The sequence below is a fragment of the Sander lucioperca genome, chromosome 10 (assembly GCF_008315115.2).
Source record: "Sander lucioperca isolate FBNREF2018 chromosome 10, SLUC_FBN_1.2, whole genome shotgun sequence".
Classification (NCBI taxonomy): Eukaryota; Metazoa; Chordata; class Actinopteri; order Perciformes; family Percidae; genus Sander; species Sander lucioperca.
In genome coordinates, this window is record NC_050182.1 from 13,776,783 (window position 1) to 13,790,280 (window position 13,498).

Consider the following 13,498-nt stretch of genomic DNA (forward strand, 5'->3'; position numbering starts at 1 on the left):
TAAAATGCTAAAAAAAACTAATTTTGGGTGGGAAATGTCACATCTTTTAATTTAGTTTCACTTTTTTACAAGATATTTTTAAGAAGTTACACATTATATTGAAATATGAATTACTGATCATGACACAAAGTAATCTTCCTTTTAATAAGTGGAACAAGTAAACATGGAGAATTTTCTCACTTGCTGTCAATGAAATACAATTTGATGGAAAAATTGTCAGGGTTCTTGTACATTTTACACAAATGTCTTGTTTCACTTGGGCCCCCTTTGAATGGATCAGTTTGCAGGCCACTGTTGTAACAACTGCTCACGGTTAAAGTCATGGTTGAAGTCTAATCAGGTTTGTTGTAAACCAAGGGTCTGTCCCAATACTTACACTTGCAGTCCTGATGACTTAGGTTGGTGTTCACCCACGTCGGAAAAGTACCATCACACAGTACACTTAACCCACACTTTATGCACACTTTTTCTGATACGGTTTAGAAGCAGTATTCAGAGCTACAGTATGAAAATGTATCCCACAATTCACCACCGTCACCGTCTACATGTGCCACATGAGTCCAGTTGTTGGCGGTAGCGTTCCCATAGGCAGGTTTAAGAAGGAACAAAAGTTTAATTTTATGACATGTTGGATTCAGCGTGAACAATATGCATGTACAAACTTTACAGTTATAGCAGAACCACCACATACGGTTATTACGTAACATTTACAATCTGTTCTTCTTGATGGGACTGGTAAGAATACCATCGCAGACGCTGTTAAGATAAATATTGAATATCATATCCTTGTATCAAAGATTTTGAGAAATATGTTGCGTCCTTAAAACTTTTATCATACCGAAACCATTAAAATATTTTCATATTAAGTCACTTTTGTACAGTAGACACTACGACCTTCGAGATCAGTGGTTCCCAAAGTGGGTGCGTTTTCACCACATTTAAAAAAAACAATGACATTTGTTGCGTTTTCAAACCTATCAAAACAGAAGAAGAGCTCGCTGCTTGTCATCGTATTCCGACTCTGTTTTTTTTTTTTTTTGGGAGCTCAGCAGTCAGAAAAATAGTGACCATCAGAGCAAAGAGATGGAGAGCTTTAACATGGTAAACAGGGCTCAAAGAAATGCTGATACATCTCAACTGTCAAAAGACTGAGACAACATGTTTGTACTGCTGAGCTTGTGGTTGGACTCTATGGCTCACCACTGCCCACCACAGGATCTGTCAGGACACTGCAGTTCCCTGTGACAAGTGGACGTGTGGCTGTATGATTTCCTGTTGATAATAAATTTACCTTGTGTTCTCTCCCGTCATGCGTCATTTGTTTCATTTGTATGTGTCTACATCTGGTTTTGGTGTTACTTAAATACATCTGACACAAACCACACTGATTCCATGGTCTTTATTTAACCATCACACTTTGTCAATCTTTGTATCCTCTCTTCGCCACTCCACTCGTCTTCTCCAACTCACGTCAAACCACTTCTTCCTTTCTGTAACTTCGCACCATGCACAACCTCCCTTTCCTCCTCCATCTGTTTGCCCCTTGTTGTTGCTCTCCTCCTCCACCCACTCCAGAGTTTCCTCAGTAGAAGGTTGAAGGGCTCGATCAAGAGGGCTAAGAGTCAGCCCAAACTGGACCGAACCAGCAGTTTCCGCCACATGATCCTCCCCCGCTTCCGCAGTGCCGACCAAGACAGGTCAGTGAGTAAGCGTGTGAGAGTGATTTCAAGCATTTGTATGTGGATTAATCTGCTGTGTCAGGCTGTGTTTGGCTGTGTTAATCTGCAAACACGGTGTAGTTGCATATATGTATGAAATCCAGCCCGTCTGTGTAAATGTTGTGGCATCACAAACTATTTACTTTTCCATCTACTTATGCAATATTAAGCTTCTCTATGATTGAAACAGGAAGTGGGGATGGAGCATAACACAGTTAGCGGTCATTCAAAAGTGTAAACCAATTCAGTTAGGAAAGAAGAAGAAGGTTTTATTAGAAAATTGGTGTAGAAGGGGAGCCTGCTCAGACATTTGTAATGGTATTATTGTGTTAGGACCATAGATAAGAGCGTCTTGTTAGGACTACAAGTGTGTTTACTGGTACATGAAAAGGTGCCTCTTTTGCTTTTCTATTGCATTTTTGCCTTAAAACGCAACAATATAGTATCTATCTCTATCTAGACCTCTTTTTATCTCTCTCTCTCAACCTCTTTTTATCTCTGTGTCCATCCATCACTGTTATAAATTGTTGTTTATTTTACACTCTCAGTGTCACTTACAATTAAAACACTCGGCACCATAGCTGTTTCTCTGCCGGGGCGATGAAAAAACATCCCCTCTCTCTCCATGGCAACCAGCAGACAGCCATATGGTGGCTGTACAGACCATAATGAGTCAGTGGGATATTTGCTTAATTATACCTCCTCTGTATCATGTACATAGTTGTAGCAGCACTGGCATTCGTCAGGCACAGCAGCACAAGAGTTATACAGCCGAATTTTGGATTGGCAGAAGTTTTTTGGCAGAAACGTTTTTATTTTGTAGGAGAAAAAGATGATATATGACAGAATATACTACATAGAATTTTAATTTTTCAGTTTTAAAGTAATGTCATATTTTTTCTAGCTGTTATACAATTAGGATTAACTAAATTGTAAGTGTGACATTTGAAATTTCTAAGAACTTTTTGTTTTGGTCTCATTTGCACAAAAACAAACAAATGTCCTCCTTATCTTTTCTTAATCTACAGCTCCACCTTGATGAATGGTATGGATGTTATTATATGTTAGAAATATGCCCAATTGGGAAACAGTACTTCATTAGAAAAGAAGGTGTCCACAATATTTTGTCTATGGCTGCAACTAATTATTATTTTCTTAATTAATCAGTTATTTGTTTGGTCATTTTGTCACAAACTACTAAAATATCCCAATTTCCACAATCAGAATTCCTTAACGCCCAACATGACGTTTCACACAACTTGTTTTGTCCAACCAACAGTCCAAACCTCAAAGATATTCACTGTTACTGTCACATAAGATGAAGATGAGCAGCCACTCATCACAATTGGGAAGCTGGAACAAGATAATTTAAATGTTTTGAATGTTTGCTTGAAAAATGACTCAATAGATTGTCAAAATAATTGCTAATTAATTGTCTGTCAATCGACAAATGAATTATTCCGCTAATAGATCTAAGCTTAAATTTTGTCCATTCAGTTTATCTGTAAGCTCCCACTGGACAGCTGCAACCAAGACAAACTCAAACTTCAAATGTGAACAAGGTCATCTTGATAATCTAAACACAGGGCAACAGTGCACTCAGGAGAGCGCTAAAACCTTTCCTGAGCCAGGTGCAGCCAGGTCTGCCAAGGTGCGTTTCCACATGATTTATTCATTTGGGAAGGTTGTACAGATGTCTATTATCCACCACTGGTCTGAGGAGACACGGAACGGACAAAAAAGTCAAGTCGAGCTTGTTTGCCATTTTCACAGCTTCTGGTTTACTCTGGGGGTTTTCTGCCAGGCATGTCAGCGAACATCTGCAGCTTTGATCATTATTATTATTATTATTATTTTTTTTCTTTTTTCTATTTATCCAGAGAGAGTTTGCTGAGAACACTTTTCAGCATGGACTGAAATTCATGAAGCAATACACATGCCTCTGAGCGATTCTTCCTGCAAATGCCCAATGGGTCTCAGAGTTTCCTTCCCTTGCAGGACTGTAGGTCACCCTGTCATATAACTCTTACATAATTGTTCTGTATATGGTAGCCTGTTTTTTTTTAGCAGAGCTTCAGTGTCCTGTGATGACCTAAATGCAAATTAGAGCATAATGTTCTGTTTATTTTTATTATCAATTATACTGTTTTATTACTCTTTTTTTAATTGTTAGATTAATTGTTTAGCCTATAAAATGTCACAAAATTGATGTCTTCAAGTATGTTTTTTTTTTTTTTGTCCAAAACCTAAAGATGTTCAATTTGCAATCATGCTCCCAACTTGTTAAATATGGCAGCTTCGTCAGTGGCCCTCAGCGTCTGATGGCGACGCCAAGACACCCTTATACATCCATGGCTTTAGCGTTTGTATAAGACGCACCAGGCTTTTAACTGCTGGACCGCGGCACTGTGATATGACATAGTATAAAGAGCAACAGAGTCTGCATAGGGAGGATAATAATAAAAAACAACAAAGCCAGTAAGTAACATACTTAACTAGCGAGTTACGTAACAAACATACTTATTTAACCCAAACCACGATCTTTTCCTACATGTTAACCAAGTAGTTTTGTTGCCTAAACCTAACCATATACAGTTCCTGCACGATGAAGAAGAATGAAGCCTAAGGGGTATCCAGAGTGTTGGAAACGTGACGCCAAGCTGTTGGGAGATGGATGGCCAGGATGGTTGGGAGAGAGAATGAGTGGATCATATAAAGCAGCGTAATTTTGAAATTTGAAAGTTGCAAATGCTTGAAAAGTTGGAACCTGCAAATTTTTGGTATTTATGCTTGATAAATGACTGAAATGATGATCAATTATTGATCTGTCAAAAATGTTTGGATTCTTTTAGCTTTCAATTGGCCTCACATTGTAACATGACTTATAAAGGCTTAAATTAACGTTTCTTTTCATTATCGATTCATCTGCTCATCATTTTTTACATTAAAGCTGTGGTAGGCAGTATATATTTGGCATCGTTGGGCAACATTTTCATAACCTTTCAGCATATTGCAATTCAAGTGTTTTGTGAAAAAAAAAAGACTTTTGCACCTCATCATGCCTCTGTTTTAAGGCGTTTAAAAATCTCACCCGTGACGTGAGACTCATCACAGGTCATTTCAAAGAGAAAGAGCGTTCCTATTGGCTGTACTACACATGCAGACTGAGAGGGGAGTGGGAAAGCTGCAGGAAGAGGTCTCACTCTACTTGAAATTCTGACATTTTTTGCTTTCTACCTACTGCAGCTTTAATCGATTAATAATTTAGTCTATGAAATGTCATTCTGAAAAGCCCAAGGCAATGTCTTCAAATGTCTAGCTTTGTCCGACTAACCAAAAATCAAAGATATTCAATTTAAAACGATTTGAAACAGACAAAAGCAGAAACTCCTCTCACTTTAGAAGCTGGAAGCAGCAAATGTTTGACCTTTTTGCTTGATTTACTGTAATGGCTTCAAAATTGTTGCAGAATAACTTTCTGCCAATGTACTAATTGATTCATTTTGTTTCAGCTTTACTTATATAGTTTGTTAGTTCAGGTAAATTTCTTCGCATAGTGTTGGCTCGCAGATGTGTTCACTGCAGTGATGAGAAAAAAACATGTTCTCAATATCTCTAAATGTTAAATGTAGAATTGTATCTGCTAATTGAATCCTTGTTTGCAGTCTATCATCACTGGTGCTTAGATTGTTTTCTCAGATGTGAGCTTCATCAGTCGTGACGTGTTAAAAACAATTTGCAAGGTGTGTGTGTGTGTGTGTGTGTGTGTGTGTGTGTGTGTGTGTGTGTGTGTGTGTGTCTCTTTTTTTTCACGTTTTACTCTTCCTGCGCTTCAGCTCCCCACTGAGACTCTGCGTAGACCTTCTTTTACCTCCAGCACTCTTGCTCTCTTCTCTGCCCCATCTTTCCACACTCCTTCCCTTTCTTTCCTCTAATCCATGCTGTCACGTTCCTCCTCTCCAAAGGATCCACTGTTAACATAATCAAAGTGATTTCCTCTGAGAGGTCTCTTCTCTCTCGATCCCCTCACCCCTTCCTCTCCCAGCCTTTCCTTCTCTCACATCCCATCATGACCTCCCCCACTCTTTCTCTCTTCTCTTCTGTATTCCCCTCAATCTGACTCATTCCTTTGGGTCTATTTTTATCTCTCTCCCTCCTCGGTCCCCTACATGTATTCAGTGCTCTGTTTATGAACGTTATGATTGAACATAGACAAAAGCCGTGCGAGCGCACAGGAGAAGCTGAGAGTCGGACGCAGCACGGAGGACATACAGTATCTTTTCTTTCTTTCTTTTTTCCTGATTTCCATCCTCCCTTTTCTTCTCTGAGGGGCTTCGTCACATCTGACCATCCCTCCTCGCTCTCTGGTTAGACTCACTGCATGTCATCATGCGTCTTTCATACAGTATAGTGACATGCATGTGTGTGTGGGAATAAGTGTGTAGGTGAGCATGATGGATGGGCTTTAAACCTTTTTCACTTGTGTCTCAGGATTAATCATATTATTAAGAATCGTCTTTAAAATGTTATTTTTTCCTGCAGGGGAAAGACTGGAAGTATCTGTAAAGACAGCTACGTAAATACTGTTTTTTGCGCCCAGTCATCTTTAATTTTTGACAAAAACTGACAAAAAGATAAAACTGTGTATACTGTATAATTGCTGACACGATACGAGCAATTATGTACATTTCAAGGTATGTACAATGTTATAATGAGCATTTCAGAATTTTCACTTGGATTCTCCTAAAAATTCAACTACTGAATCTTGTGCTATTAGAAGCTTGATCAGTCTGTCCACTTCACAGCTGCCTGTTAAATTATTAACAATGAATAGTTTCAAAATGTTCATTATTTTTCATGTCCTGAAGTGTAGCGTCTACTCTTTCTCTCCCTTTGGCTCTTGGCGATACAAGGTTAATATTGTACTGCAGCTTTGACTAATTACTTGCTGTCGATAGCCAGTTAAAATGTTGGAAAGTCAGAAATACTATAAAGTCAGTGTAGGCAACATCTTAGCAGAACCTAGAATCCAATTGTGGCGTTTTTCCTGCCTCTGGCTTAGGGCTGGGCAATATATCGATATTATATCGATATCGTGATATGAGACTAGATATCATCTTAGATTTTGGATATCGTAATATCGTGATATGACATGTGTTGTCTTTTACTGGTTTTAAAGCTGCATTACAGTAAAGTGATGTACTTTTCTGAACTTACCAGACTGTTCTAACTGTTCTATTATTTGCCTTTTCCCCACTTAAACATTATGTTCACATACTGATGATTATTTATCTAAAATCTAAGTGTGAAGATATTTTGTTAAAGCATCAATTGTCAACCCTAGAATATCGCCGCAATATCAATTTGGTCAAGAATATCGTGATATCTGATTTTCTCCGTATCGCCCAGCCCTACTCCGGCTACAGTAAGAGTAGTCGAAGCTTTTCCTATGTTGTATATTTTGCCGATATTCAACTTCGCAGACAGACACATCTCATGTTACCAGCTGAGTGTCTTCTTCTTGGCACTAGATATTCATAGACACAGACTAAAGTGTAACACAACCTTCAATAAAAGAGCCTCCCCTCTCCACATCTAACCACAACTATCACTCCTCCCAGGACCCGTTTGATGCAGAGCTTCAAAGAGTCCCACTCCCATGAGTCCTTGCTGTCTCCCAGCAGCGCTGCCGAGGCGCTGGACCTCACTCTGGACGAGGACGCCGTCATCAAACCTGTCCACTCAAGCATTCTGGGACAAGAGTACTGCTTTGAGGTGAGAACTGAGCTACACGGTGTGGACAAACACTTGCACACTCGCACACAAAGCAGAGTGTACAGAGCAGTACAATAGCACCAAAAAAATGTTGTTCCGTCCTGACAAGTGATGTGAAAGAGACTGTGAATTGAAAGTGTTTTTACATGTGAAGAATAAAAGAAACAAGGACACTGAGATGAGCCCTAGTCCCTAATAATTCGCTGCAGGAGTCTGTCAGCTTTTCCATCATATTTCCATTAGTGGAACATGACAGAGGTTGAGAGTGAATACAAGATATTGTTTTGGCGCCTTAGTTGCAGTCTCCATAGTAACTAATGGCTGTGGTTGTTGAATTTACCATTGGCTATAACCTCAGGTGACTACGGCATCGGGAACCAAGTGCTTTGCGTGTCGCTCAGCTGCAGAGAGAGACAAATGGATCGAGAACCTGCAGAGAGCTGTCAAGCCCAACAAGGTGAGGGGAGAGAAAGGGATGCGGTAGAGGAAGAAAAAAAAAAAAAAAAGGATGATCCCTCTGTCTGTGTGTCTCTCTCTCTCCTCCCCGTCTCCCGTTGTTGTCTGTTTTTAATAAGAGCGCACCGCTTCATTTCTCTGTGTGAACTCCATCCTCGTGTCTGTGTGTGTCTGTGTTGAACAATTTAGCCGCTTCTCCACGCAAATATTAAAGCTGCACAAGGTAGTGTTGCTGGGTGGAGGATCCAGATTGCTGTTTTTGAAAAGCTTTGATAGCCACAAATCAGGTAATGTGATGTCAGTAAATTCCACACCGCAGGCTCATCTTTACCAACCCAGCGTGTCTGTGATACTTGATACTAAAGGATACTGAAGGGACAAGAGGCAACAGATTGAATACTGGTGAGGTCAGGTCCCTTCTCACTGTGGGCCTCATGCAAGAAACAATTGAAAAAGACTGAAAAGATTGGTTCTTAAAGAGCCCTGTAGGAGTAAAGTAAGAGATTTTCTCGCACTTAGAATTTTCTTTTTGGCACAAAGGAAATTCAGAGAGGTCCAGACCCTGAGTTCGGAGTTTAAATATGATACCGAAATTAAATCTAATATATATATGTATATATTTATGACAAACTTATTTGAAAGTTGAGGGTTTTAAGATTGTATGATTTTTTTATTGGCATACTTCAACTTATATATAGTTCAGCCACCTCAGAGTTGTTATGCAAGTTATGTTGCACCTGCCAGTGAAACATCGCCTACTGTAGGCTATAATATTATCCCGTATAATATCTCCATGACTGTCATGTCCCCTTGACCGCATGTCTAACATGCACCTCCTTGTGGAAAGGTTTGTCCAGTTATGGGAGTTTGGCAAATCTGACTTGGATCACTCAGACGAACAAACCTCACAGTAAATAAAGAGTGGCTTAGGATGACAATAGGAAAATGTTCTTGCATGAGGCCCAATGTCAGTGTGTTCATATCTGACACCAGATTACAGTTAATACGTGCAGATGGTATGCAGCTCTACTATAAGATTTAAGCAGATATAATGGTGTATTTTCACATAACAAATATTTCCTAGTGCAGCTTTAAGGTACTGTGATTTTATCTCCATCCTCACAGCTTTAAAAAAAAAAAAAAAAAAACACATCAAACAACAAATCTCAGCCCTTTATATCGGCTCAAAAACCAATATCCTAATTTTTACCCAGATTACATAGTTCTGTAAAAGTGTCCCATATCTCGCCTCGCTGTTATCAAAAAAAAGTGAACAGGCATGCAAGAGATGCCGCTTTGATGGCAACCAGGGACTAAGTTATTAAGCCAGACTGAGATGAAACATCGCCCGAGCTGAATGCCTCGTCCAGATGCTTGGGCCGCGGGGGTCCTGGCTGAGTCATGGAGCTCCAAGGACTCCACACGGGGGCTCTTTCCAAAATCGTCCCCCTCCTACCCCTAAACAACATGCACCGTGCATCTCAGACCAGATGCACCGACAGAGATAAGACTTACTGCAGAGACACAGATTATCATTATGCTTCTTAACTTTCTGGAGCCTTTTAATTCCCTCTTTGAGCTTCAATCGTTTGTTCTTTCAAAAGGAGAGCATCCACTTCAACCCTGCCTTCATGTTTTACTCTCTTTTTGGAAGTAAAATCGAGATCTGACTGAAACTAGGGAAGATGTAACATGATATGAAGGCGCAGGACTCAGGGCCCATGCTGGTGCTGCTGCACTGTATGTGCACTAGCAAACTGAGCCACCAGATGCCCAGCACATTCAAACTCAGACATTTGGAATTAATTATGCCTTGTGTTTGGCTCTGGTTATCAAAGAGCATACAAATGGAGAACTTAAGAACTGTGGATCTAGCTGATGCTCACATATTGAGTCGTCTAAATTAGGTCTTAAATAGCCTGAAGCAAACGGGGTTAACAATAATGGCATTTGAGCCCAATTGAAATGACTCACCCCCCACAGCCGCCCCCCCCCCCCCCGTTCGCTGAAACATCACTCTGCAATCAACACTGTGCTCTCTCCTCCCATGGGGGATGTCAAATATAGCTTGGGCTTTGTGGTCATGATTAGGAAGTGTAGCTGTCTACAGAAACATTACCACCATTGTTTGTCCTGCGTCTTTGCAGCACATGTGCATTGTATCATTTGTGTCTTTCTACGTTTAAGTGAATTACTTTTTTCAGCCAGTAAAACCACTCACCTACTCTTATCCTCCACGTTGTCTGTTATCTTTCTTCTCTGTCTGTTTCTCTGTCATGCTGTTGTCTGTCTCTGCATTCAAGTCCAGAATTGAGAGCAAATGATCAAGTATAGCCTCCGATCCACAGTAGCTCAACCGCCATGTCACCAGCTATTTCTTTCCTGTCATTTACTCCCGCAGGCGGACCTGCTGTCGCACTTTATTCACACATGCTGTCTCTATTTCCATATCTCTGAACTTTTTTCTTTGCTGTTTGTCATGTCCCCCCCCCCTTGCATTGTATAATCTTCTCTTGGAAAGTGTCTTTAATGACAGTGTATGCACTTGACCTGACTTCATCTCCACGCAGGACAACAGCCGGAGGGTGGACAATGTGCTCAAACTGTGGATCATTGAGGCCCGCGAGCTTCCAGCCAAGAAACGCTACTACTGCGAACTTTGTCTGGACGACATGCTGTACGCACGCACCACCAGCAAGCCCCGCACCGACACCGTTTTCTGGGGCGAGCACTTTGAATTCAACAACCTGCCAGCCGTCCGCAACCTACGCCTTCATCTATACAAAGAGACAGACAAGAAGAGACGCAAGGTGACAAAGAGATCTGTAGGGTAACATGAAGGCCTGACAGTGGCTAGTTTGACAGAAGCACTGTAGTAAAATTTGGTTTATTTGAGCATTTTGTTGCCTACAGATGCGCTATGATTTTGTAGTTTAAAATGACTCAATCACTCAAATATGCCTAAAATTAATTCTAAAGTGGCTATAATGTAATACAATTAATCATATAACTATGTGACAGTGTAAAAGGGGTCACTCGTAACGATGACCCTACAGAGAATTATCACCCAAACCTGGAGCTCCCCTCAGCTTGGTAGTTTCAGGTCATTGTTTAGCTGTTCAAACTGCAACTTTACTGTTTTGGTTCAGTCTCTCCGCTCACCTAGGGTCATGTTTAGCCACAGCAGGCAGCTATTTTCAGCGAAAAAGCTCTAAAAACCAACTTTACAGTACCTTCCCAGCACCAAACAGCAGACAAACACAGTTAGAGACTACTTGGTGAAGCATTAAATAGCAGCTAAAGAAATGGATATTTCCCTCAGGAAATGGTAAGGACCACAAACAGAACTTAAAGAGAGTGAATATTGGACTCACGTTACTAATAAGAACCAGTTTTTTAAGAAGTTCGCCATATATAAGTTATAAGGTGATGATATTCCTGAAAGTTAATTTTAAAGTTATAAATGTTATATTATTAAAGTCAGTAGAAAGTCTTTCTCAGCCCTGGCACAGCCCCCTTCTCCTGCAACATTTGTATAACAGAAATTAACAGTTTGTCTTATTAGAGCATCACTTCAACAAAAACAAGGAGATGAGAAAATAACATACTGTGAGGATGTAACATTATGCAAAATAGCTGCATTCAGTGGTTTAATAATAAAATAGCCAATAGCAAAATGGGGTCTTGTCTGTGATGGCATTGCTTTTGTCTTTGTCATTTGCTTTAATGGCTTCATAACAAAACACTTGTGAATATGAATATGCAAAATCCATAGTTTGGGTTGCAGGGAAACTGCAGTGAGTCTGTTCAAAAGCTCAAAAGAAAGAAAATCCAGAAACAATCGTAATTGATGATGTAATCATTGTGTCATTGCCATGGATCAACAAACCTATCAGCCCCCTGTGGATACAGAGTGTTAAGGCCATTTTGTGTTATTTGGCATATTTTTTGCCCCTTTAGGTTTTGTCACTTTTGGAAATATATTTTTTAAGCAAGAGACTAAATAGTGAGTCACAAATTTTATAATTTCTTTTCTCAGTAGCAAAACAACTAATTTCTAGCTTCAAACGACACTGCAGGGATCCAGTGTTAGTCTTGCTATTCATTACTTATTTAGTGAAAAAGCTTTAAATTAACTTTTTTTTGACATTTTAGACTTTATAAAATGCTCACAGTGGAGGCGAACCTTTCTTTGACACATGTTTATCTCGATTAATATCTTTTTTTCTCTCTCTCTCTCTCTCTCTCTCTCTCTCTCTCTCTCTCTCTCTCTCTCTGTCTCTAAGGAAAAGAGCACATACTTAGGACTTGTAAGCATCCCCATCTCAAGCATCACTGGACGTCAGTTTGTGGAGCAGTGGTACCCGGTCATCCAGCCCAGCGTCCTCACCAAGGGAGCTGGTGGCGGAGGGGGGAAGATCATCAACGCATCCCTACGCCTCAAATCCCGCTTCCAGACCATGAACATCCTGCCCATGGAGCTGTACAAGGAGTTTGCAGAGTACGTCACCAATAACTACCGCACCCTGTGTGCTGTGCTGGAGCCTGTGCTGAGTGTCAAGAGCAAAGAGGAAGTGGCCTGTGCATTGGTGCATATACTGCAGAGCACAGGGAAAGCTAAGGTAGGGACACCTCTATGTGACTAATCGGTACGTGAAAATTTGGTAAAACAAAGCTTTTTCAGTCCTTTTTTTATTTCTGCGGTAAACATTATGTATAAGAAAGAACAATAATGAAGTTCCTTCTTTTCTCTAGGACTTCCTGTCAGACATGGCGATGTGCGAGGTAGACAGATTCATAGACCGAGAACACCTTATCTTCAGAGAGAACACTCTGGCCACCAAAGCCATAGAAGAGTACCTCAAACTGATCGGACATAGGTACCTCAAGGATGCTATAGGTGAGCCAGAACAGTGGGGCATTTGACACTTGATTTTGTCACTGTATAAACTGAAGCAACTGTGCAACACCAAATAGAAATTGATTTAATATTCAGGAGATTAACTTTTGGAAGCGTTGGAATGACAAAACTTTTAATTAATGGAATAATCCACCCTAAGATACTGTTATCTGCTTTTTCTCAGTCTGCCTCCTTTTTTTTTTGCTTGACGAGAGCAATTTTTTATATTTTCCACCTTTTCATATCTCTGCACATATTGAAGGATGTGATTAGCCAAGTACAGCTGAAGTGCCTGATGTCTGTGCAGTCAAGAAGTAGCTCTTCTCAAAAGTAGAGAAATACAGTATAATATATTGTACTCATTAGCCTAATTTCATTAATGAATGTTTTCACAAGCACATACAAAATCATGAGAAGAAAAAATACTTTTTTATTGATCCCCGAGGGGATTTTTTTCTCTCTGTTGTTATTTTTTAACATTACACTCAGGCCTGACATACACACACATGCACAAACATATACACATGCATTAATGGAGAGATGTGAAGGGCACCTAGGCAGTGCCCAGAAGGTGAACTAGCACCTCTCAAGCTACCAGTCCACACTCCGTACTTGGTCTGTAAGGGGACTTAAAGCAGCGACCCTAGGT

General features: G+C 40.2%; 1 protein-coding gene across 14 annotated transcripts in view; it reads left to right on the plus strand.

The window, feature by feature from the left end:
- Window positions 1–13,498, plus strand: part of syngap1b (synaptic Ras GTPase activating protein 1b) — a 157,238-nt gene that overhangs the window by 116,408 nt on the left and 27,332 nt on the right. For 13 of the 14 annotated variants that reach the window (XM_036005896.1, XM_036005887.1, XM_036005892.1 and 10 more), the window contains 6 exons: window positions 1,576–1,697; window positions 7,340–7,493; window positions 7,852–7,950; window positions 10,520–10,759; window positions 12,236–12,571; window positions 12,705–12,849. In XM_036005896.1, coding sequence (XP_035861789.1) covers window positions 1,576–1,697; window positions 7,340–7,493; window positions 7,852–7,950; window positions 10,520–10,759; window positions 12,236–12,571; window positions 12,705–12,849 — 1,096 coding nt within the window. The remainder of the gene's footprint in view (window positions 1–1,575; window positions 1,698–7,339; window positions 7,494–7,851; window positions 7,951–10,519; window positions 10,760–12,235; window positions 12,572–12,704; window positions 12,850–13,498) is intronic. The other variant, XM_036005888.1, reaches the window with a different exon arrangement.